General features: G+C 40.9%; 1 protein-coding gene across 1 annotated transcript in view; it reads right to left on the reverse strand.

Annotated features, from left to right (window-relative positions):
* Positions 1 to 1435: 1435 nt before the first annotated feature.
* The window catches only part of LOC126088480 (sialin-like), a 281989-nt gene continuing 255725 nt past the window's right edge, over positions 1436 to 27699 (reverse strand). Inside the window, exons 10-11 of the mRNA XM_049906622.1 lie at positions 14945 to 15116; positions 1436 to 1772 (exon numbers count right to left, since the gene is read on the reverse strand). Coding sequence (XP_049762579.1) covers positions 14994 to 15116 — 123 coding nt within the window. The 3' untranslated portion in view covers positions 1436 to 1772; positions 14945 to 14993. The remainder of the gene's footprint in view (positions 1773 to 14944; positions 15117 to 27699) is intronic.

The raw sequence follows: 27699 nt of genomic DNA on the forward strand, positions 1-27699 counted from the left end.
ATGCACAATGGACATGAAAGGATGTAGGTGATCAGATAGGATGTTTATCTGTGTTTCACCAGTCAGAGTCACATCTATACATATAGGAGTCCTATATCACTCTAACTGCACATGCCCCACACCATTACAGAGCCTGCACCAGCCGGAACAGTCCCCTGCTGACATGCAAGGTCCGTGGATTCATGAGGTTGCCACCATAACCATACATGTCCATCCGCTCGATACAATTTGAAACACGACTTGCCCTATCAGGCAATATGTTCCCAGTCATCAACAATCCAATGTCGGTGTTGACAGGCACAGGCGAAGTGTAAAGCTTTGTGTCATGCAGTCATTTGAGGGTACACAAGTGGGCCTTCAGCTCCGAAAGCCCACACTGATGATGTTTCGTTGAATGGTTCGCACGCTGACACTTGGCCTAGCATTGAAATCTGCAGCAGTTTGCGGAAGGATTGCACTTCTGTCACATTGAACGCTTCTCTTCAGTCATCATTGGACCCTATCTTGCAGGATCTTTTTCCGGCTGCAGCAATATCAGAGATTTGATGTTTAACTGGCTTCCTGACATTCATGGTACACTTGTAAAATGGTCATACAGGAAAATCACCACTTCATCGCTACCTCAGAGATGCTGAGTCCCATCTTTTGTGTGCCAACTATAACACCAGTTCAAACTCACTTAAATCTTGATAACCTGCTATTGTAGCAGCAGTAACCAATCTAACAACTGTGCCAGACAGTTGTTGTCTTATATAGGCATTGCCGAGCACAGTGCCATCTTCTGCCTGTTTACATATCTCTGTATTTGAAAATGCATGCCTATGCCAGTTTCTTTGGCCCTTCAGTGTATACTCAATCAGTCATGGCAAGCATCACTAATGTCTCAAAAGAAAATTGTACCTGTTGTGTGCCACAATGTTTGTATATACTTATCAAGCTAGAATGCTTTCCTTTCCTCATGAAGAAGCCAAAATCAATGAATGGAGCACACTGAATAAGACTGTGAACCTGGCATGCAAATTACTTCATAATGCACATATGAACAACCAGTCAAGTGTAGCTATAAAATCACTATGTTAATATGCATTTGTACACTAGATGTTTTCAGGTATTTTCTCAGTAATTTGCAGCCAGCATATATCTCATATATTAACACTTTAGAATTTCGCTTGCAATAGCATTTCACAAAAATATGGTGTGAAGCACACAACAACAAGTTTTTAAACAAAAATTGCATCAGTATGTTGACCGCTTTAACTGAGGCATGTACATTTTAATGATATCTGAAAGAAATCTTCAGTTAAAATTGCACCCTACTAATTCAACTGAGCATAAAAAACAACATGGATGAGTGGCTGCAGTTCTGTAAAGGGTTTAATTACACTGGTCACAGCAATGAATCAGCCAATATGGAAGTAAAACATTTGATCTTTTTTATGTAGCATGAAAAGTGAACTTCAGCAATATGATGAAGCTCTTGGTACAAACAGAGTAAGTAATTACTTTTAAACACTTTCTTGTGAATATTACAGTAAAGACATGCCAATATTACTACAATATTTAATGTAAGCGCTTAATAAAGGATGCACAGTCACTAATTCTGAAGGCAAACTGCTGTAGCATTGTGGAGCTCTGTAGCAATACATCTGCAGGCATGGAGTAACTTTCCTTGTGCCAGGCGAGGAAATTTGTCACAATATGAGCCCACATTTATTACCACAGGCCAGTTGAAGGTTATACTAATCTACTGAATGCATCTTGAGATGGATTTCCTGGAAGATAATAAGCATGAAAAAAGCTATGAGTACCAGATATTGACTGCTCATTACTAAAACAGTATCAACACACATAAGTCAGATAGGTAATTTATTTTGTGCTAATGAAAACCTATATATTAATATCCATATCACATATTACAGTTTCAAACAATGGAAAATCCAGGATGGAATATGATAATATTATGAAAAGAATAGTCTAGCTACTCACCAATTAGTAGAGATGTTGAGCTGCAGATAGTCACAACAAAAAGACTGTCGCAAAGTAAGCTTTCAGCCAACAAAGCCTTCATCAGAAATAGACAAAACACACACACACACACACACACACACACACACACACACACACACACACACAAAGTGTTTGTGGGAGCATACAGGGATGAGGTGAAGAGAGGTGTTGTCATGAGGTTAGATGGAGGATAGAGGAGGGAGTGGAAAAGGAGAGAAGTAAAAAGATGGCGAGAGCATTGGTGGAATAGAGGCTGTGTAGTGCTGGTATGGAAACAGGGAAGGGGCTAGATGGTAAGAATAATGACTAGCAGAGGTTGAAGCCAGGAAGATTACAGGAACATAGGATATATTGCAGGGAGCATTTCTACCTGTGCAATTCAGAAAAGCTAGTGTTGTTGGGAAGGATCCATATGGCAGAGGCTGTGAAGCAGTCACTGAAATGAAGAACGTCATGTTGGGCAGCATGCTTAGCAACAGGGTTGTCTAGAAGTCAGCGACCATTCAGGCAAACAGACAGCTTGTTGATTGTCATGTCATGAAGAATGTAGCACAGTGGTTGCAGCTTAGCTTGTAGACCACAAGACTCATTTCACAGGTAGCCCTGCCTTTCATGGGATAGGTGATGATTCTGATTGGACTGGAGTAGGTAGTTGTGGGAGGATGTATGGGACAGGTGTTGCACTTAGGTGTACTATAGGGATATGAGCCATGAGGCAAGGGGTTGGGAGCAGAGGTTGTGTAGGGGCGAATGAGGATACTGTGTAAGTTCAGTGGGTGGCAAAATACAACTGTGGGAGAGGTGGAAAGGATAGTGGGTAGAACATTCCTACATTTCAGGGCATGACGAAAGGTATTTGACACCCTGGCAGAGAATGTGATACAGTTGCTCCAATCTTGGGTAGTACTGGGTTGTAAGGGGAATTCTCCTCTGTGGCTGGATGGTGGGATTATGGGAGGTGGTGGGCGACTGGAGAGACAAGGCACAGGAGATCTGTTGTTGTATAAGTCTGTGTAGGAGGCCTGAGTGAGACCCTTGCCTTGGTATATTTTGAGGACTGCTCATCACTACAGATGCGATGGCCACAGGTGGCTAGGTTGTATGGAAGGGACTTGTTGGTTATGGACTGAAGTTCAGATGTAGCCAACCTTGAGGTAGAGGTCAGCATTGAGAAAGGTGGCATGTTGGGTTGGGTAGGACGTGGTTAAGTAAACGGGATAGAAAGCGTTGAGGTTCTCACCCTCGACCTAGATAATGAAGAAGTCATCAATGAATCTGAAACAGATGAGGGATTTTGGATTCTGGGTGTTTAGGAAGGATTCCTCTTGATGGCCCGTGAATAGGTTGGCATAGGATGGTGTCATGTGGGTGCCTGTACTCCACATTTGTTTGTAGGTGAGAAGTAATTGTGGGTGAGGATAGAGTTGGTCATTGTGACTAGTAAGGAGGTTGAAGGTTTGTAATCTGTTGGGCATTGGGAAAGATGGTGTTCAATAGCAGTAAGGCCATGGGCATTAGAGATGTTAGTGTAAAGGGAGGTAGCATCAACAGTGATGAATAGGGCACCAGAATCTGTAGAGGAAATGGTTGGTATCTTTTATTTAGGAGGGTAGGTTGTGGGTAATAGGTGTTGGTCTATGAGAGCAGAGATTCTCTCAGTGAGGGCACAGTAATTGGCCACAAAGGAGTGTTCTGGGTTTATGGACTTTAGGAAGCATGTAGAAGGTAGGAGTGTGTAGGAGTGTGGTGAGTGGTAGGAGTGAAGAGAGAGATGGACTCTGGGGAGAGGTTCTGGGTTGGGCCTGAGGAATTTGAGGAGAGACTGGGGATCCTGCTGGATTTCTGGAATGGGGTCACTGTGGGAAGATTTGTTGGTAGATAAATCTGACAGCTGACAGGGTCTTTCTGCCAGGTAATCCTTGCGGACCAAAATGACAGTGATGGAGCCTTTGTCTGTAGGTAGGATTATAAGGTTGGGACCAGTTTTTGGGCAGTAGATTGTGGCTCTTTCTGTGGATGTAAGGTAAGTTTGCATATTGAGGGATTTGGGGAATTATGGTGAGGCAAGGTTTGAGGTTAAGAAATTCTGGAAAGTCAACATGGGGTGATTTGGTGTCAGTAAGGGTGCATTACGATTGGATGGAGGAGTGACCTGAGTCAGGCAGGGTTCAATATTGGTTGTGTTTGAGTCTGATTGGTAAGGTTGGTGGCAAAAAAGTGTTTCCACTGTATGGACCAGGAGAAGGAGAGAAGGTCTTTAACATGTCTTGCATGACTGAATTTGGAAGAGGGGCAAAAGTGAGGCCTTTGGTAAGGACTGATACTTCTGTGGGGGCTATGACCAAAGTTGGACCCCAAATCCCTTAACATGCAAACTAATCTTACTTCCACAGAAATATCCACAATTTGCTACATAAAAACTGGTCCTGAATTTATAATCCTATCTACTCACACAAACCTGACTAATGTCTCTGGCTGCCAAGGCACACAGTCGTCATTGTTGTGTGTGAGCTGCATTTACTTGAGTGAGTGGGTGTATGTTGCCTAATTTGAAAGAAGGCCTTTTTGGCTGAAAGCTTATTTGTTTGACAGTATTTTTGCTGTGCCTAATTGCGACTCAGCATCACTACTACATGGTGAGTAGCAATCGCTCCTCTTCATAATATTATCATTATTCCGTCCTGGATTTTCCGTTGCATGTATTAAGTTTTTCTGACAAGCTGCACATTCGTGAAGATTTTGTCACTGTGGATCAACAGACTGAATGTATCTTAATATAATGTGCTCACAAATTGAAGGACACTGGAGGTAATGTTTCTTATGACTAACTTGAGAAAAACTTACAAACCACAAAAAAGAATAGCTGAAAGAATCAGTACACCAAACAACTCTTGAACTGGTTAAAACTTGGGAATAACAGACCAGGCAGAGAAAATCCAAACAAGTGTTGTGTTATGTAAAATGAATGTTCATTATGTGACTATATGCTTCCATACACTTGCTGCTGTTTCCTTCATTCCAGCCACCAGCCATACTTCTAATGTTGTTGGGACAACCCTTCAAATTGGTTACAGCATTTATCTTTCATCTAATTTCTGAAGAAAGAAGAATTAGTTTCCACTGTTTGTGAGCTGTTCTGAATAGTTGTTGCTGGTTTTACTTGTTCATTAATCTTGTTTCCAACCAAATGCCATTGTTCATTCCCAGGGCACTCAGTCCAGTTTAGGTTGTGGGCTTGAGGAGACCGATCAAACGAATCTTCATAATTTTTTTTTGAACAACGATGCAATATGTAGAAAAGAACATGATGATGTAAAGCAGCACTCTTTATAGTGCCAAGCTGGTTTGTGTCCACAGAATGGAAATCACCGTGTAGGGTTCGCAAGATATTCTGTAAACTGTCGCACTGAAGGCAGCCCACATATTTGTGAACACTGCAAAACTATTTACATTCCTACACTTCTGTGAAGGTGGAGTTTCATTGTTTCCATTAGTTGTGGTCTCAATCCTGCAGTTATGTCATCTGAGATAGAAATGATTAAAGAGACCCGGAATTTTACCATGAAAAGAAAAAAAGCTGATGATTACACACTGAGAAAAAATATGAGTGAGTGATGCATTACATATTGAAATTTATTCATCTTTTTGTAATAAAGGCAATGTACTGATGTACTGATTTTGTAGGTGTCACAAAATGTTTTCAAATATATTTTTCAGTGTTAACATGATATAAACATTTGGTAAATCATAAATGTGAATATCACGGCAAAAACAGTAACATTAGTTCTTGTACCTGACAGTGATCCAGGTTCCCTATCAAGCCGCAGTATCACTACGGAGAGGGACATACTGTGGTTGGTGACCAACTACAGTTTCTCATAGGTCCGCTAATTGTGTAATCCGAAGGTACTCTAGGCGTGCCCTTGGCAGGTTTTTCCTCTTAAATATGAACATAAATTCACCTACTGATACTTGCGTGTTATCTCTGGAATCCTTCAGACCAAGCCATTTGATACATTTTTCCATCTATTACATGTGTTTCAGACTTCTGTCTCAGGTGTTCACTCTGGACTGATCTTTTACACTTACAATGACCTTGCTGTGTTTTGGACTCCTACAAGTCCTCAGTCATTACCGACCACTTGGAACTGCCATTTGTTCCGACAATCACCATTATTGTGTGCAGATTGATACTGAACTTTTTCTACATACACCAAGTAGGACAGAAAGAAGCAATACAATGTAAGGTGATATTTTCTGCTGCCTTCAAGGAACAAAGATAAAAATCTTATAATATGCAATAACTGCCTTTTTCTGACTTACATGTGCCCCATGATATCACCTGAAATGAAAGAAAGAATTGAGAGGGCTTTTCTTAAATTCTATCCTCTAGGCTGGCAGTCATTCAAAGCATTTAGGGCAAGAGGACTCATAAACTTGTTACAGGCTGCAGTAAATATTGGTGCTACTTCTGAACCTGTCAGTGCAGAGGAATTGCTGTCCTATCCCACTGACGCTGCCAGGCTGGTATGTTGCAGGGGTGCCCTCAGACTAGACAGAGCTGTGCAGTGCCCAAGTGCCAAAGTGTGGATGCTGGAAGCCTTGGATTACCACTGGAATTAGGATTTCATGCAAAAGAAAGAGAGAGTTGTACATTGCCTCAAAAAAATCAGATGACCCTAACCTTTTAAATAACTATAAAAATACTGTAAAATATTGAACATAGTCATTAAGAAATGAAAAAGTATGCATCTGTGCTCAAAAATTAATAACTCCACAAATAAAATCAAAAGTATATGGGAAGTGATACGAAATGAGACTGGTGAAAATTACCCCAACAAGACTCAAAATATTGCTCTTAACAATGAAGGTAAGCTAGCTCAGAATCAAGATATTGTAGCTAAAATCTTTAATGAGCACTTTTTAAGTGTTGCTGAGAAAACAGCATGCAAAGGCTCTTCAGAAAAGGCAATAAAAACTCTGAAAGAACATTTCTCTAACTCTATAGACATGATAGGTATGGCCCCCATAACAGTGCAAGAAGTAAGAAAAACCATAGTTTCTCTAAAAAGTAAGAATTCATCATGTGTAGACAATATTTCCAGCAAACTGCTAAAAGCCATCTGCAATCAACTCTGTAAAGTTCTAGCTCATATATTCAGTGCCTCTCTAAATCACGGTATCTTCCATGACGAAATGAAGTATGTTACAGTGAAGCCACTCTACAAAAAAGGTGATCCCGCAGATGTTTCCAACTATCATCCTATCTCTTTTGTAACAGCATTTTATAAAGTCTTTGAAAAATTAATATACATCAGGATTGTCAATCACCTTGAAAAATTTGCACTAATTAATAAACAGCATTTTGGTTTCAGATCAGGTATATCTACAACTGAAGCAATTTATGCACTTACAAATAACGTTTTAGAATGTCTTGACAAGAAAAAAGTACCCGTTGGCATATTGTGTGACCTGACTAAGGCTTTTGACTGCGTCGATTACAGAATACTTTTAGGAAAAGCAGCCCAATATGGAATCCATGGACAAATGGGTAACTGGCTTAGATCATATCTAGAAGACAGACAACAAAAAATAGTATTAGCTGTTAACAATCTACAAGTAGGAGAGGTAGAGTCTGACTGGGGAACAGTACATCATGGAGTTCCACAAGGGTCCCCTCTTATTTATTATATATATTAATGACCTACCCCTGTCCTCAAACAGTGCTAGCAATATCACAATGTTATCAGATGACACAAGTATAATGTCAGCCAGCAAAACCTCCACTGATGTAGAGTTAAATGCCAACCAAGCATTTGCAAATGCTCTGAACTGGTTCACAGCATATTCTCTAGCAATAAACCTCAGTAAAACAAATTATATGCAGTTCCAATCCAGTTACATAAGCCCAGAAGAGATTAACATTGTACATGAGAGCCAACAGTTACAGAGCGTTCTATGCACAAAGTTCCTAGGCGTTCACATAGATAACCAGCTCAACTGGAAATTCCACATACAGCAAACACTAAAAAAGCTTAGCTCAGCAATATTTGCCATCCGAATAATCTCCAAAATTGGAGACATCAATGGATCAAAGTCTGCATATTTTTGCTACTTTCATTCAGTAATGTGCTACGAAATAATCTTTTGGGGCAACTCACCACTTTCAAAAAAACTTTTGTAAGCCAGAAAAAGTAGTCCGAATTATATGTAGTGTTCCTCCAAGAACCTCATGTCACAATCTTTTTAAACTGTTAGGTATATTAACCACTACCTCACAATATCTCCTCTCACTCACGGCTTTCACATTTCTCAGTTCCTCTGAATATGAAACAAATGAGGCATACCATCATTACAACACAAGACAGAAAGGAGATATGCACTGTGAATGGAAAAATCTGTCTCTGGTACAAAGGGGTAAAGTACACAAGTAAAAAAATCTTTAATGCACTCCCAAGTAATATAAAGTATCTAAAAGAAAAGAAAACGTTATTAAAAAAAAAGCTAAAGGAATTCCTACTGGAAAAATGTTTCTACTCTTTAGATGAATTCTTCAGCAGAGATAAATAATTTGAGTAGGAGTTCAGATTATTTCCTTTGTCATTATATCTGTATTGTTTTTTATCACCATTGTATTTTTGTATTGTGTTTTTTATTATCTCTATTGTGTAGAGTGTAGCCATGTATGGAAGTGAAACATGGACGATAAATAGTTTGGACAGGAAGAGAATAGAAGCTTTCGAAATGTGGTGCTACAGAAGAATGCTGAAGATTAGATGGGTAGACCACATAACTAATGAGGACGTATTGAATAGAATTGGGGAGAAGAGGAGTCTGTGGCACAACTTGACGAGAAGAAGAGACCGGTTGGTAGGACATGTTCTGAGGCATCAAGGAATCACAAATTTAGCATTGGAGGGCAGCGTGGAGGGTAAAAATCGTAGAGGGAGACCAAGAGATGAATACACTAAGCAGATTCAGAAGGATGTAGGTTGCAGTAGGTACTGGGAGATGAAGAAACTTGCACAGGAGCATGGAGAGCTGCATCAAACCAGTCTCAGGACTGAAGACCACAACAACACAACACATTATTGTATTGTGCCAGTTTCGAATCATTCATTTACCACGTATAATATACCAGTATGTACTGTATTGTATGATATCTATATTGTATCTTCTTTGACTCATTCCACATCCATGTGTAATCACACCATACTGGATCTATGAAATATGTATCTCAAACAAATAAAATAAAATAAATATGGCACCACAAATGATGCATGGGCTAGCACTATATAGGGCCTAATGCAGACAGAGAAAAAGTCTGATCCATACTATTTTGGCAGCAAGCTACTGTTTAAAATATTTTGATATATACTTCTGTTCATTTTTCCATAAAGCAAATCTAATAGTCCAAATCTGAAATCAGAGAAGCAACCTCAGACTGTATTTGCATTCAGGAGGACAGAGGTTCAAACCCCTGCCTGACCATCAAAATCTGATGTTTTTCCCTACTTTCCTCAGATTATTTTAACTTAATGTTGGGATGGTTCCACTAAAATCGACAGGGCTGATTTCCTTACCAGTTGTTCCTCAAAATGAGCTTGTGGTCTGTCTCTAATATCATCATCATTGATGTAATGTTAAATTCTAATCTTCCTCCTTCCTTCCTTTACTATTTGCCAGCTCCCTCTGTACTCTTTATCATACAGAAAACATCTACAAGGATCCCATCCCCTGTGCATACTGCTGTCACACCTACTGAAGGAATCTTCTCACTGGGGCCGTGTAATATCACATTTTATTAATGGAAATAACTGTGTCAGATACTGTACTTTGTGTAGGAACCAAAGACATTACTCCTTGCATAAGAAAGGCGAACATTATCATTGCATAATCTGTATTGTTGAATATAATGTTAATGACTCTGATTTTGTTCTTGCTTTGAAAAAGGTGAGGGGAACTTATAATTGTGAATATTACATATTACAACTCAGTGGTAAAAGTTGTATTCAAGGAAGAAATAAATGAGTGGCCATCTCTGATCAATAATTAGGTGAGACTCAAACACAAATATTACTCTTTCTAGTGTCCCTAATTACTAACTACATTGATGTGGTGTTGGAGAGACACTGGGGAGATTGGCAAACGTACCTGCAAATAAACATGGCGACTTTCAATGGGTACAAGAGCATGCAGCAAGAAATTTGCCACAGCTCTTTACCAACATATTACAACACAATAAAACACCTAGAAGACAAGTTTAGTTTCAATGGACATTTCAAAACACAATCTGAAGACTAAGAATGCTTGCTAATCTTGACTATAAAACCATAAAATACAGTAAAAATAACTATATAGCCATATGTGGATAACATACACCAGTGTGTTTTACCTGTGAGCTAGTGATTCTGGACAGTTTTGGTTGTTTCTACACTTAATCTATTTTCATTTTGTCCCTGTAGCTGGAAAGGCAACAGAAAAATGTAACAGGAATACTTCGCTAGTCATCATGCAGCAGGTCTCATTGATTTATGAAGCTAAAGTCAAGGGATGACATTTCTGATATTTAATTTATTGGTGCTGTTTCTAAACTCAATAATTTGTGACAGTTTGCTACTGCAAACAAGGATATTGTCTATTGCCTGTGCTGCTACAAACATGCCAATGAATCAGTCTGAAAAGAATCCTTGTGACTTGCTTTGTTGAGACATGATTCTAACCTGATAACGAATTTACACATTGACTCAACTCAGACTGAACTGTGCACTGGTGAGCTTCAGCAAGGTTAACAGCTTAATTGTGCATGATAAAAAATCATCTGATGATTCTGGAAAACTGCCCAAACACCAGTTGTCGCATAAAATTACAAGCTTACTGAAATTAAACATACTTTCAACAATAGTGCACTCAAGTTAGGAATTCCCATTGGGTCTAATGACAAATGGCCTGTACCAGGAAGCACACTTCTGCACTAAGTCAGCTCTGCTTCCTAGCTTGTAAAAAGGCTTCCCTGGTGTAATTTCTCCATAATGTAAGTGAACAGTAGTTTGTGTGGTGTGAGCAGAAACACCCTATGTTGCCAAAACATGTACAAGTAAGAACTGTTATCCTGGCTTCCAAAAGGTCCACCCTCGTTCAAAACACACCAATGGGTTATCTGCATGACTGATTAATAGTGTGCTTTTGGATGTTTTCCCAAGTTGTTGTTTCCATTTAGAGCATAATATTTCGATGACCGACTCAGCCATCTCCTTCAGGCACTGCACCTGTGAATTTTGCTTTTATATGTACACACTGCCTGGATTCCAGCCAGACTGTGAACAATTATTGGTCTCATGGCACTATTTATAGCTGAGTTCAATTCATCTCAATGCCTTGTTAGGAAGGTCAGCATACTGAGAAGTCAACCTTCTTTTGGTGGAGCATATCCAACTTGTGTACACTGTGGAACATCTCGTTCCTATAGAGTGAAGTGATGTGATCTCTCAGGTTTTCTTGGCTTGACTGATTAACAGAGTACACCTGAATGCTCTACCGAGTTGTTGTTTCCATTTTATGTGAGATATTTTGATAACTGACCCAGCTGTCTTTTTAAGGTGCTGCGAGTTTTGCTGTTATGTATACTTGCTGCCTAGATTCCAACCAGTCCATTAAAACTTTCTTTTATTCTTCCAGAGACTGTTGAAGAAATTGTTGGCACCATTAAAGTGACATCAAGCATTAGTTCATGTTGCCAGTAGCTTCTGAGCAGCAGCAGGGCCAGGATAAGCTGACTCTTATCACTCCAGGACATATTGTTTTGTCACTACTGTGACTGGAATTGGCACTGTGCTTACCAATGTACTATTGTTGGCGTCCTATATTCTCTTTAGCACGTCCCCATTTATTTTTGCCTCGCCACATCATTACAATACATGGATTCCTCTCAACCTGACATCTCGGTGACCTGTCCCTCCTTTCCAACCTCCCCCAACCAACTGCTCTTCACTCTATGAAGAATAAACTACCAGTTAACAAGTAAGGTACTGTCGTTTTTTCTCTTCCAACTTGTAAATGCGTCTGTTGGTAGTAATTCCAAAATAAGGGAATGGTGACCACTTACCTATATCAGACTGATGCGTGGTGCAAAGAAACAAGTAACAAAAAACTTTGTTCACTAGCTTTTGTGCTCTGGCTCTCTTAGATCACTCACAAAACACAAGAGACACCTAAACACACATTACCATGGTCACGGTGATACTGATCATTGGTCTATGTTGCCATGGTTGTGGCACTGTGTACTTGGGTGTCTGTGTGATTGTGTGTGTAAATGTGTGTGCCTTTTACTAGAATAAAGATAAGATGTCAAAGCTAGTGAACATTGTTTTCTGTTACACGTTTCTACGCACCACACATCAGTCTGATACAGGTGAGTAGTTGTTTTTCCATTATTTTGCAAGTTCTTCAAACCCTTACAGAAGTAATTTATTTTTTCACTGTAGCTCTTTTCCACCTTATTTCCAAATTGTTCCCTGATGACAAACCTCTTAGATGCACAGATAAAATTTCAAATTTCCTGCACATAATTTAAAACTTAATGCCTGAGCACGTCAGTATATGCGAGTAAAAATTTATAATAAACTGAACGGTGGAATGATGTTAGGAAGAACTCCGCTTACAGCTGGCAAAATTTTTGTTTATTGAAACACGAGTGGTTTCACAGCTTTAAGCCTCATTATGAGGTGAACCTACTTGGTAAAAAGACATTCTTTTATTAATTTTAATATCTGCAAAATGTGGTGCCACTGCATTTTGCTTTTTTCCACGTATGTTTACCTGATGATTTGGTATAGAGCCGCAAAACCGGTCATGTTTTAATAAACAATTTTACCAGTTGTAAGCGGAGTTCTTCCTGACATCCTGCCTTTCAACAGCTTTGGTTGCCTGGTGTATAAAATAATTTGGGAAAGGTGGAAATACAATGATGAGGAAAAAGTTGCAGCTACAAAAAATTATTAATGCAGCATAACGAAATTTTGGGAATACATTTGTCTAGGTAATATATTTAATTGATTAGCATTGCAAGATCACAGATTACTGTATGCATGAGATAAGCCATTGCAAATGCGAAATGCTGGTACATTAACTACCAGTGAAATTGCCAGAATGTTGAATTTAAGCAAGCAAATATGCATGCACTGTATTTTACAGGTGCCAGATGTCCGTCTGTTGGATGGAGTTTCATGTCTGTGGCACTTGGTAGGTCAATACAGGTGCGGTTAATGCTGGCTGTGGATGACACTGGAGTTGTCGTCCTATGATGTCCCATATCTGCTCGATTGAGAGAGAGAGATATGGTGATTGAGCAGGCTAAAGCAACAAGTAAGCACTCTTTAGAACATGTAGGGTTATAATGTTAGCATATGAGTGAGTGTTCTTCTGTTGGAAAATACCCTGTGTAATGCTGTTCATGAATGGCAGCACAACAGGTCAAATCACAAGAGTGATGTACAGATTTGCAGTCAGGCTGCATGGGATAACCACGAGAGTGCTGTCATACAAAACTGCATCCCAGACCATAGGTCCAGTTGTAGGTCCAATGTGTCTCGCATGTAGAGAGGTTGGTCGCAAGCCCTGAACTGGCCTCCTTCTAACCAATACATGGCCATCACAGGCACCATGGCAGAACCAGCTTTCATTAGAGTCACAGATGGTGGTGGTTTATGGTCAGTGGAATGCATGTTACAGGGTGTCTTGCTCAGAGGTGTCCTTGAAATAACTGATTTGTAACAGTTTGTTGTGTCATGGTGGTGCTGCTGCTACTCAAATTGCTGCTGCAGATGTTTTATGATGTGCCAGAGCTGTACACCAAACACAATGGCCTCGGTAGTGCCACATGGATGTCTGGAGCTTTGTCTTCTTGCAACCATACATTCTTGTGACCATTGCTGCCAGCAGTCATGTAGAGTGGCTACCTTCCTGCCAAGCCTTTCTGCAGTATCACAGAAGGAACATAGAGCTTCTCATAGTCCTATTACATGGCCTCTTTCAAACTCAGTGAGGTGTTGATAATGGTGTCTTTGTTCCCTTTAAGGCATTCTTGACTAACATCAACTCACCATGTCCAATCTCAAATGAAACTAATGTTCATGGTTGTATCAGCATGTATTTAAAGCAAACCTGATTTGCATCCTCATACAGACATTACTAGCACCACTCTCAAGTGACTGGCATGAAATTTCAATGGACATCACCTTTCAGATTTAGAAACATGGGGTGCTACCAATTTTCATTTATGTCGCACAACTCCTTCTTTGTTATGTCATTTTTTTCCATCAGTGTATATTTAACACACAGATTTGTTTCCAAAAAAAGACTGCTATACAACCAATTAGTAGTGGTGGTGGTTAGTGTTTAACGTCCCATCGACAACGAGGTACAACCAATTAGTGGACCAGTGCTACTATTTGACTGAAAAATTCATGGAGGACAATTATACAGTTTGAGACAGAGAACAGTATGGTACACTTATTTGTACACTGTTTTGACAGTAAATGATACTGCTGTAGGGTATTTAAAACTTGTATAATATTTACTGTATTTCATTTTTAATGAGTGATTATGTTTCATTATTAGCCTGACCAGTCACCTGAATAAAAATCATCTGTAACTCTAAATAGCATTGCAATAATTTGTGATAAACAATGTCAAACTTTTTGTTTTACCTTAACTTTGAGAAATTATTTGAAGGTGTGCATTGTGGACAAATAAATCACAATTTACAAAAATAACAGTAATATAGTCTTATCGGTGCTTACTGTACATCAAACATATGAACATCATCATCATTCTGAAGATATTGTTAATGGGTGGTACATTATTTGGAAACTGCCAACTGTCACCAAATACCATTTTACTACTATTTCACTATTTGTGGTACATTTTTAGGAGTTACCTTCATAAGAAGAGTTTCTATATATTGATGCTCCATACTGTCTTTCTTTTCATTTTTGGCCTTGCTTTGCCCAGCGTTGGGTTTCACCAGAGGCAAATATTCCATAAAGAATGGTGCCCACAATGTAGACTGCACTTGTAATTAAAAATACAAGCCGCCATTCTTTTTCTGTCTGTAAGAATAAGAAAATAAGTATCCTATTTAATGTTATAAAAATATATACAAAAAAGTGAATTGTTGTAATATGCTGTATATATTGTAGTGAGCATGTTGAAGCATAGCAAAGGAAGAACAAAGACAATCAGAAAGGTTTGTGAGGTTGATAGTCATTTAAAACTATTAATGAATAACTTTCTTAAGCAATGATCCTTTAAGGAATTGTGCTGGATGAGGAAAAGAACAAGGAAGAAGAAATTACACAAATTTTGTCATTTAAAGGGACATATAAAGCAAAGGACTGGAATGGGACACAAACTTACAATGGCAGCTCCCAAGAATCTGAATCCTAAATTATTTAGTGACACCAAAAAGACAATGAGCTCGTCAGTAAGTAGGGCTTTGAACTGAAATAGCTGCAAAAAAGTAAGGGCAAGAAGTCTGGTTTGAACAACAAAATTTTATCAAAGAAATAAGTAAGACTATGTACACGAAAGAATGAGGAATATAAGAACAGAAGAGAAACTATAACAAGACCATATATAATGGATGGGGCAAAGGTAACCACTGTTTATATTGTTAAGGTGTTGAGCAAAAAGAGTTAAGGTGTTGAGCAATTGAGAACCATACAATCATGACTGAAATCATCTTTAAACTTTGGACAATGTATTTCCTCAATACAAAATGACTAACAAATAACACACACACACACACACACACACACACACACACACACACACACACACACACACACACACACAAAGTGATTCCTGGTTGAGACAATGTAGTTGTGTGGGTGTATGCACTGTGTTTGTGAGTCAGTTAGCTCTTTATTTTCTATACATTATAATTGGATTCTCTCACTATAAAGTGAAGCAAGTCATTTAATTTACAATTACAATACACTTTCTCAGAGAAAAACATGGCCACATGCTGACTACTTACATAACTGGCTTTCATATAAATCTTAAACTAAGTTTTTTTAAGGATGGTGATAAGTACTTAGTCTGTCTCTGTAGCTGAGCGGTTAACATGTTTGACTGTCATGCAAAGGACCCGAGTTCAATTTCTTGTACTGTAAGGAACATTTTTTTCTTGGTAGGAGGACTGTAATACAGTGCACTAAACATCATGAGGACTATTGGGGAGCTGCTTGAATGAGAACTGGCGGCTCCAAGGTTGGAAGACTGACAATGGTTGGAAGTGCAGTGTACTGACCGTATGACCCTCCATATCACCTGCCATATAATCAAACAGATATAATTTTAGTTTGTATTTGAAATTAGTTTTACTGTTAGATTCTTCACATTGGTGGATAAATTGCAAAAGATTTTTATGGGTGAATATTTCATTTCTCTCTGTAATAAAATCAAATGAGTGTATGGCATCATTGGCCGGAAGGCCCCATCCAGGGGAGTTTGGCCACCAAGTGGAAGTCTTACTTCAGTCGACACCACTTTGGGCAACTTGCGTGCCAAAGACAAGGATGAAATGATGATGAGGACAACACAACATCCAGTCCTCGAGTGGAGAAAATCTCTAACCCGGCTGGGAATTGAACCTGGGCCCACTTGCATGGGAGGTGAGAACATTACCACCCAGCTAAGCAGGTGGACGCTCCTCTGTGTAAATATAATGTAAATGGATAGATAAAAGAGCTACTCACCAAGCAGCAGCAGGAGAATACTCATAAAGATATTGAAATTTGCAAGTTTTTGGAGCCACTGGCTCCTTCTTCTGGCAGAAGGGTTGAAGGGAAATGAAGAAGGGTGAAAGAAAAGGGCTGGTGAGGCATAGAAAATGGGGAGCGTTTGGAAACACTAAGACCTTCTAGTATTATAGTCATGAATGTTAGTGTTGTTTTCAAACTGCAGTTGATTGTTGACAACAAATTCCATAAAGAAATAATGTACCATGAAGCTGTTGAAAGAAGGAGAATCCTCAGGGATGAGGAATGAGTTATGGTGCACATTAACAAAATGTAAGGAAATAAAAGGAACTTAACTTCTACAATGTATGAATAATGAAGTATCATTATATTGTTTCCTGCTATTGACACTTATACCATCTAAATGTACATTACAGCTAACATATTTGTCACTATATAACAGTAACTGCACTGATATTTAAAACAATTCTCATTTATTCTTCCGTCTCAGTTGAACATTCTTAAATACATGACAAGTTTCAATCTCTCTGGCTCATCTTGAGATCTATGTAGCTGCATCAGTAATCCGTCATGTCTGTGTCAGAACCTCATATCAGAGTACCGAGTTTTGCAATTCACTGCAAAACATGGTAGGCTCATATGAGGTTCTGATACAGACATGATGAGCTGCTGACAGAAAATAGATCTGAAGATGATCCAGGTAGATTGAAACATGTCATGTACTTAAAAATAAGAAGAATAAATGAGAATTGTTCTAAACATCTAAATTTAATCAAATAAATTAGAAAGAAAGCTGCTACTTTGAGAAAAAGCTGCTGTCTTGTCAGTTATACTACAACTAGTTAGTAATATATTCAAATTAAACTAAATAACAATTATGTGTGCTACTAATGTGGAGGTGGTTTGTACAACACTTCACTGATCTCAAGTATTTCTGTATTACTTGTTGTATTCACACACGTGTTCTGCATTACCATCACTTGTAAATCATGACACTCGCTCCCTCACCATCACCATAGCTAACAACTACTCACATATCCCCCATAACTGGCCCCCACACTAACATTCACTTCCTCTTCTCTATTATCATCTTTTCCACTTGTGTCTTTGTCACTATTGTTCATTTCTAGTCCGAACTTGCTTAGTTCATTCCTAGATATGTTGTTTTATAAGGTTCAGTAATGTAAAGATCTTGAGGGCACTAATTAGTAGCTGTGCTTTTCCATTAGGGAGTTTGTGTCTCTTATCTTCCATTTGCAGAAGGCATCTCAGATTCATATAACCAATACTTTAAGCAAAAACTGACAGCAAAATTCAAACTGCCATAGACACATCAGAGACGGCAAGGAAAAGCAGTGCTGGTCTCATACTGATCCCGATAATACCTTGTTATCCAGTGACTGACACTATCACTACACAAAGCTGGAAAAAGAGCTGCTAAGCTTGCAAATTTTTGGTTGTAGCACAAGAAGAGTAAGCAGTTATTTGGGCTGAAGCTTTAAATACCAATGTTAGGGCTAAATGAGATTATAAACAATCCTTCCAAACAAGCGAAAAGATCCAGGAGACACTGCAAGTCTGATAACTTAAGTTTGTCTGTCTCCAGTAACTTAAATGAAAAAATTAAAATGCAGTCTGGCACCACATGGAATAATGTGCTAGCTAAGTCTAGGAAGAAAAGTTCTAAGAAGACCAAGAAGGTCTTGTTGGTGGTGATAGTCATGGGAGAGGAAAATCAGACCTAGCCCAGAGCTCTTTGGGAAGGGATTATCAGGTAATTAATATTTTTAATCCAAGTACAGGTTTTTACAATTTCATCTGTGATTTAGTCTTTTTGGGGAAGGATATTGGAAAATAAGATCATGAAATGATAGTACAGGGTGAAGTTAAAAATTTGGATTGTAACCTTAATTACATATTTGATGGTGACATCAGGCACATTGCTGAGAATGTTTATTACAATAGTGTCAAGATCATGTCTCTCTTTGGGTAATATGATAACCCTAGGATGAAGTGATCTATGGACATGTTAATGGAGAAGTTGGAAAACTATTCAGGGGAGAGGGACGTTGATACATGGGTGTGTCTGAAGCCTCATCCCGTCACTTGGACACATCATACATGACACTGTTTGCATCTGAACACTTCTGGTGGAAGCCTCCTTGCATGGCTAATTATCAAAAGCATCCAGCCTGACCAAAGCAGTATTCTTTCTACCCAAATAATTCCATAGGCTTTTTAGGGTAAATTTATCCAAAGGCAGAGCCCCAGAATAAATACAGTTACACTTGAAATAATGCCTAGAAAAATAAGATATTGCACCAGCTAATAAAAATACTAAGTGCAATTTGTGGCTGTTTTCAAAAACTAAACAAAAAAACCAAATACAGATACATTAGGTTTACTTGTGCAGACACTGCGTGGGCCACCGAAAGACAGTTTCAAAAATATAACATGTAATGATATTATAAAATTCATCAGGTGACTAAAAAGTAATAATTGTTTTGGCTATGGCCAATGTTTGTAACAGTGTGTTAAAATCTGGTGCCAATTTGATAAGATTACCTGTAAGCTACTTTTGTAATCAATCAGTGACTCTGGGCATACTTCCTGATATACTAAAATTTGCTGCAGTTATACCTCTAATTACCAACTTCTACTAAATGGACAACTGACCCTCCTCAGACTTCCAATAATGACATTAATTACCAAATGTGTTCACGAAAGTGGTCTATGATGGAATACAGACTTATTTAACTGAGCAAAACTTGTTAATTGCCTCTCAGTTTGGCCGTTGTAAGGGATTACGCACCAACAAAGCAACACATGACATCAAAAATCAAGTCTTGGTATAAATAAATAAGAAAAATTATGTCTGGTGTATTTTGGAGCCTTACCAAAGACTTAGAGTGGAGTACAAATTTTTACTTGGCAGACTAAAGTCTTGTGGCATTAATGACATTTCTTGCATGGTTGGAAGCTTACATTTATGACAGGGAACAGAGAGGCTCTCTTTGTCTGATTTTGTCACTGGCATGAAACTAACCACAGAAAGGGGGAAAATTACATGTGGGGTCACTGATGGATTGGTACTGGACCATTCTTCTGCCTACGCTGCACAAATGATGTTGCAACAGCTTTACAGGATGGTCAAAAAACTAACATTTGCTGACGGTACAAGCACATCAGTCAGGGGTCCAAATGCAGCCTTACAAGACTGAAATCAAATGATAGATAAATAGGTCTATATGAGATTCACCCAACATAAATTAAGTCTTAATTTCACATAGACTCAGTATTATGGGATTTCAAACAAGCCAAAATTTTCTATCACCACAAGTGATTATTAATGGTCTAATGGAATTTTTTCTTGGGGCAGTGCTCCTAAAGTAAATAATGTGTTTATTCAGTGGAAATGAGCAGTAAGAATACTGTGTGAAGCAGATATCCGTACTTCTTGCAGAAGCCTTTTTAAGGGTCTTGGCATTCTTACACTGTTTTCCTAATACATTTATTATTTAATCATTTTTGTTGCAGACAATAAAAATTGTATTTGAATTTACACAGTTACAAACAATTTTCATGTAAAACTTGCCTACATGTCTCAGTTTCAGGGTGAAGTTATATAATCTGGTGTAAACATATCAGACAAGTTTTCATGTAATGTAATGTAAAGCAAGAAATTGGGAAACCCAGGCAGATATATTTTTGAAGAAGAGGAGTAATTTACTGTGAACAGCACTCAGTTTTTAAGGGGTAGGTAACTACTTTCTTTAATAAGCTACCAATAAAATATGAGCAGCATTTATTTAGTATAACTGAAGAGGAGGCAGTTTTTTCCCTCCAAAAAGCAGTAGCTAACTGACTTGATCACTTGATTCAATTTAGCCAGCATATGCAGGAATAGTATGAAGCCGTTTAAGGATAATTTATTGTTAATATATTACACAGATTGCTTCTGATCCTACATATGATTTGGGACAAAATGAAGTTTATTTTGTTAATGCTGACAATACTGCCATGAACTGTGATGCATGAAGTGAAACACAGTGATCAGCACGCTGACTGGCATGCTGCAGGTTGTCAGTTCAAACCAGACCAACAGCAATTATTTATTATTTAGTATTTGTCAATTTTAGAAGGTTCGTGAAATCTGTAAAGTTCGTAATGTTTGTATATTCTGGAATAAATGACATTTGTATGAATAAATCCACCGTCCATACATGAGTCCAGTTCTGCTCACTGGTGTCAGTAATAAATAGTGGTTGCTGGTGATTTCAATGTAGATTTCCTTAAAGACTCTCCCAATAAGAACTTATTTGAGTTAGTAACACTATCATTCAACTTAATTCCCACAGTAAAGTTCCCCACTAGGATAGCCACTTGCTCACAAACAGCCATTGATAATATCTTTATAGAAAAGTCCAATGAACAAAATTATATTACAAAACCAATAGTCAATGGCCTCTCAGACCATGACATGCAGTTCCTTCTGTTAAATGTTAATACTGAACAGGATATAAAATCTGTTAAATCTGAGCTCAAGAGGGTAATCAGTAAGCCAAAAATTTGTGGGTTTTTATGGCTATAGTGACGGTCCACGCACCAAAAAATACCAACTTATTACGTTAAGGCACTTTTATTACGGTTCGTTTATTCCAGAAACACAAGAAAAACAATGCACAATTTCACTACATGTGTACACTCTCTAGACGCAGACAGGAATCCATCCAAAGAACCTCGAGTCCTCAAAGACCTTTTACTCTGCGCTTTGCCGGTGAAGTTACTGGCAGTCGACTGTCGCCACAGAGCCCCCCCCCCCCCAGGAGTGCGGAGCACTGGTGGACGGACGTGGGTGTCTTCCTGTGTAGTGGCGTTGTGGGATGCTCGCTGGTTGGTAGCAGCGTGCGCTAAGTGTCCATACTGTCTGTGCAGGGTGGACTAGCGCTCGTGTAGTCCGCCATCCAGTGGGGGGGTCGGACTGGTCGACCTGTGCGCGTGAACTGGACGGGCACAGGGGATGTTGTTGCAGTACCGGCGGAGAGAGGGATGCGAATCTTGAGCATCCCGTCGGTGCTGAACGTTGCGGTTATGGCAGCCGTATCCACCCCATTTGGGATAGGGACTGTGCGCAGGATGGTGATGTGTGACGTGGGTGTGGACCCACGTGAAGTGTCCCCTATGCGGAGGACGAAGATGGATCCCTCGTGGAGCTGCAAGGAAAGCTCGTCGCGTTGGCACTCAGAGGCGTTGATTGCGATGCAAATTTCGTCGGCAGTGGATGTAGGGTGCACTAGGGGGGGTGGGGGCGAAAAGTAACGTAGTTCAGGAGAAACCTTGGAACACTCTGTGGAGGTATTGGGTATCAACACTTGGGACGGTGTAATGTCACACGCAACATGAGTTTGAGCCTGAGGTTGTGGATTGTCACACGCATTGCCTGTTTGGAACGAGGGTAGCATATCATCGTACGCAACCGCTGAGTTGCCCTCGGGTGTAGGCTCGGTGCCATTACGATCGTGGTGGGACGCAGGGGGGTGAGTGGTCTGTGTGGGGTCGGGGTCGTCACCATCTGATGAAAGAACACTAGACTCGGGGGGAGGTGTTACAGATTCTTCGATCGTCCAGGCTGGTTTCACGCGTTGGAGGGAAACTGTCTGCTGGCGACCACTGACAAGAATGTCCATAGTATTGTCCCTGCGAGACACTACTCGATGTGGGCCAGAGTAGGGTGGTTGTAATGCCGGTTTGACCGTGTCATCCCGTAACATAACGAACTCACAAGAGTCCAGTGCCACATGCCTGAACACGCGAGGGCGGGTATGTGGCCGTGGAGGAGGCGTGCGGATCGCGGCTATGTGTGTCCGGACCCGTTCAACTAGCATGGGGAGGTCGGACAGGTCGGCGATTGCTTCGTCGTTGACGAACTCTGCAGGGAGGACTAGGGTCTCGCCATACAGTAACTCTGCGAGCGAAGCCTGGAGGTCTGTCTTGTAAGCCGTGCGTATTCCTAGCATAACCCAGGGAAGGGCATCGCACCACTCACCACCGTGGCACATGAGTGCCGCTTTCAGCGTTCTGTGCCACCGCTCGACCAGTCCATTGCTCTGTGGGTGGTAAGCTGTAGTGCGGAATCTATCCACCCCACAGAGGACGCAGAGTTTGTTAAACAGCAGGGATTCAAACTGTCTTCCCTGGTCGGTGGTGATGGATGTAGGACAGCCAAATCGAGCTATCCAGGAGGATACAAATGCGCGTGCTACGGAATCTGCTGTGATGTCCTGCAGGGGGATTGCCTCCACCCAACGTGTAACGCGATCAATGCCGGACAGGATGTACCTGAAACCATCCGACATGGGTAATGGTCCCACGAGATCCACATGTACATGACGGAAGCGGCCTTTCGGGATGTCGAATTTACCTAGACTGGGTTGTGTGTGCCTGCCAACTTTGCTGCGCTGGCACTGTAAACAAGCACGGGCCCAAGTACGACAATCCCTCTTCACACCTGGCCACACAAAGCGTTCTGTAACCAGGCGAGTAGTAGCCTTAGCACCAGGGTGTGCCAGGTTATGTAAACTACTGAACACTTGGCGACGTAGCGCAGGGGGGACAATAGGCCGAGAGGTGCCCGTGGAAGTATCACACCACAGTGGCTTCGCCGAGCCCGGTAGGTTGCACGAAACGATCTGAAGGGAAGTATCTGGGTCCTGTCGGAGGTTGTGCAATTCGGTGTCACTGTCCTGTAAGTGGGCCAACTCATCGAAATTAATGGGGGATGAAATTGCAGTGATACGCGATAGGTAATCAGCCACCACATTTTCTGACCCTCGAATGTAACGGATGTCTGTTGTGTATTGGCAAATTAAGTCCATTTGCCGGAACCTACGTGGGGGAAGGTCAGTAGCGGGGTTACGGATAGCCTCCGCGAGGGGGCGGTGGTCCGTGAAGATTGTTATATTCCTTCCTTCAATGTCTGTGCAGAAATATTTTACAGCTTCGTAAACTGCGAGCAATTCTCTGTCGAATGCTGACCATTTACGTTGGGCTGTAGATAATTTTTTGGAAAAGAAACGGAGCGGTTGAGTCTTGTCATTGACATGCTGTTGTAGGACTGCACCGATTGCGAAATCACTTGCATCCGCTGTAATCGAGATGCAGGCATCTGGCAAAGGATGGGCGAGAGTGACACCATGTGCTAACGCTGATTTAAGGTCTTCAAAAGCTCTCACCATGCTGTCAGACCACGGTACTCGGCGACTGCCTGAGGTTTGTTTTCCGGCCAATGCATCAGTCAAAGGGGCTTGAATTGCTGCCGCCATCGGCAGGTTACGACGGTAGAAATTGACAGTTCCTAAAAACCGGCGTAATTCGCGAAACGACACTGGGAGAGGTAGCTTACGAATGCAGTCAACCCGCTCCTGCGGGGGGCATATACCATCCGCGGAGACTGTGTACCCCAGAAAAGTGACAGCGGTGCAGCGGAGTTGCGACTTGTCATTATTGATCTCGACTCCGTTACGTGTCAATAAGTCCTGTATCGTGGCCAGGTGGAGTTCATGTTCCCTGTCAGAGGGGGAGAAAATTAGTATGTCATCGAGGTATGCGTAGCAATACGTGCAGTTAAAAAGAAGTGAGTCTATAAAACGCTGCCAAGTTTGGGCCGCGTTTTTGAGACCATAAGGCATGTAACAAAATTCGTACAGGCCAAAAGGTGTGATTACTGCTGTCTTTGGAATGTCACTCTGTTCCATTGGTATCTGTAAATATGCCTTGCGGCAGTCCAAGACACTGAAGATGCATGCTCCGCTAAGTACTTGCGCAAAGTCTTGTATGTGAGGTATCGGGTAATTGTCTAATACCGTCCGTGCGTTGAGGCGACGATAGTCGCCGCACAGGCGCACAGTGCCGTCCTTTTTGGGAACTAAATGTATGGGGGAGGACCAGTTACTGTCCGATGGGCGGACAATGCCTGTCCTTAGAAGTTCCTCCACTGCGGCTTTAGCAAGGCGTAGTTTATGTGGTGGCAGTCGGCGCGCTTTATGGCGTACTGGAGGCCCATCTGTCGTGACAATTTTGTGAGTCGTGCCATTCGTAATAGCGTTCAGCTTGGCTGGCAGACTCATTTGGGGGCCGTCGTGAACGGGGATCGGTAGCACACGAGAGTCACTAACCTGATGTGCCAGGGAAGCAGTCTGCTTCGGTGTCGACGAGGTTCCACGAGGTGCATCTCCGGTGTCAGGTGGTGGCGGCGTTGGCAGGCGTTGTATGAGGCGTCGTGCCTCGGTGAGGGCTTGCGTAGCCGATGAGCTGGCACGGTTCCGTTCGGCGTTGTGAGGACGGAGATCGTCGACTGCAGGGCGTTCAGGTTGGGGATGGGCAGTAGAAATCGTGAGGCTGTCTGCCGATGAGGGGCACAGCGCCCGGTGTGGTATGCCGGCCGAGGTTAGAGTCGTCCGGCCAGGCGAGGCAAACACGGGAGATACGAACATTCCCGGTGTATTAGTGGCACACGGGGTGAAGCGTTGCGCTTCACAGTCGAATGTCCATTCTGTGGTCGCGGCGTCGTGCACTGCCGTAAAAACTGGAGGCTGCGACATTGTCTATTGGCGCGAAACCGGTGATACACAGCGAGCGACTGCAACGTATTTTCGCGACTCGGGGTCACCAATGTGGGTTTTTATGGCTATAGTGACGGTCCACGCACCAAAAAATACTAACTTATTACGTTAAGGCACTTTTATTACGGTTCGTTTATTCCAGAAACACAAGAAAAACAATGCACAATTTCACTACATGTGTACACTCTCTAGACGCAGACAGGAATCCATCCAAAGAACCTCGAGTCCTCAAAGACCTTTTACTCTGCGCTTTGCCGGTGAAGTTACTGGCAGTCGACTGTCGCCACAAATTGATTATTTTAGGACACTCCTCAGAGACATTCACTGGACTGATGTTTACAGTGCTCATGGCATGAATGAAAAATATAACATTTTTGCTAATAAAGTGCTTACCTTATTCGAACACTGCTTTCCCCCAAAACTTACCAAGGTTAGAGCAAAGTCTACAAAGAAGCCATGGATTACTCAAGGAATAGGAGTATCTTGTAAAACAAAAAGAAAACTGTATCTGTCAATCCGAAACATTTCCAATGTTGATGATATAGCACATTATAAGAAATACTGCAAAATATTAAAGACTGTAATACGGATGTCAAAGCAAATATATTACAAGGAAAAGATAGTCATATCAGATAACAAAATAAAGACAATATGGGATATAGTGAAGGAGGAGACCGGTAGAACCAGACATGAAGAGGAACAAATAGCATTAAGAGTAAATGATACATTGGTGACAGATGTGTATAGTGTTGCAGAACTTTTTAACAAACATTTTATAACTGTTACTGAAAAGATGGGGTTGTCAGGTTCGGTAGATGCTGCTATGGATTACCTTAGACCAGACATTTCAAGTAACTTCCATAATATGAATTTGACCCTCACTACCCCAACAGAAATAATGTCCATCATAAAATCTTTAAAATCAAAAACATCTAGTGGGTATGATGAAATATCAACAAAGTTAATTAAAGAATGTGATTCTGAGCTAAGTAACATATTAAGCTATCTGTGTAACCAGTCGTTTATCAGTGGAATATTTCCTGAATGGCTGAAATATGCTGAAGTTAAGCCATTGTTTAAGAAGGGAGATAAAGAAATAGCATCAAATTTCTGTCCAATTTCGCTGTTGCCAGCATTCTCAAAAATTTTCGAAAAAGTAATGTACAGTCGTCTTTATAACCATCTTATCTCAAATAACAATCTCAAATAACATACTGTCCCCCCCCCCCCCATGAACCATGGACCTTGCCGTTGGTGGGGAGGCTTGCGTGCCTCAGCGATACAGATAGCCGTACCGTAGGTACAACCACAACGGAGGGGTATCTGTTGAGAGGCCAGACAAACGTGTGGTTCCTGAAGAGGGGCAGCAGCTTTTTCAGTAGTTGCAGGGGCAACAGTCTGGATGATTGACTGATCTGGCCTTGTAACAATAACCAAAACGGCCTTGCTGTGCTGGTACTGCGAACGGCTGAAAGCAGGGGGAAACTACGGCCGTAATTTTTCCCGAGGGCATGCAGCTTTACTGTATGATTAAATGATGATGGCGTCTTCTTGGGTAAAATATTCCGGAGGTAAAATAGTCCCCCATTCGGATATCCGGGCGGGGACTACTCAAGAGGATGTCGTTATCAGGAGAAAGAAAATTGGCGTTCTACGGATCGGAGCGTGGAATGTCAGATCCCTTAATCGGGCAGGTAGGTTAGAAAATTTAAAAAGGGACATGGATAGGTTAAAGTTAGATATAGTGGGAATTAGTGAAGTTCGGTGGCAGGAGGAACAAGACTTCTGGTCAGGTGACTACAGGGTTATAAACACAAAGTCAAATAGGGGTAATGCAGGAGTAGGTTTAATAATGAATAAAACAATAGGAATGCGGGTAAGCTACTACAAACAGCATAGTGAACGCATTATTGTGGCCAAGATAGATACAAAGCCCACACGTACTACAGTAGTACAAGTTTATATGCCAACTAGCTCTGCAGATGACGAAGAAATTGAAGAAATGTATGATGAAATAAAAGAAATTATTCAGATAGTGAATGGAGACGAAAATTTAATAGTCATGGGTGACTGGAATTCGAGTGTAGGAAAAGGGAGAGAAGGAAACGTAGTAGGTGAATATGGATTGGGGCTAAGAAATGAAAGAGGAAGCCGCCTGGTAGAATTTTGCACAGAGCACAACTTAATCATAGCTAACACTTGGTTTAAGAATCATGATAGAAGGTTGTATACATGGAAGAACCCTGGAGATACTAAAAGGTATCAGATAGATTATATAATGGTAAGACAGAGATTTAGGAACCAGGTTT

This window comes from Schistocerca cancellata, chromosome 6 (assembly GCF_023864275.1).
Source record: "Schistocerca cancellata isolate TAMUIC-IGC-003103 chromosome 6, iqSchCanc2.1, whole genome shotgun sequence".
In the NCBI taxonomy this organism is placed as follows: Eukaryota; Metazoa; Arthropoda; class Insecta; order Orthoptera; family Acrididae; genus Schistocerca; species Schistocerca cancellata.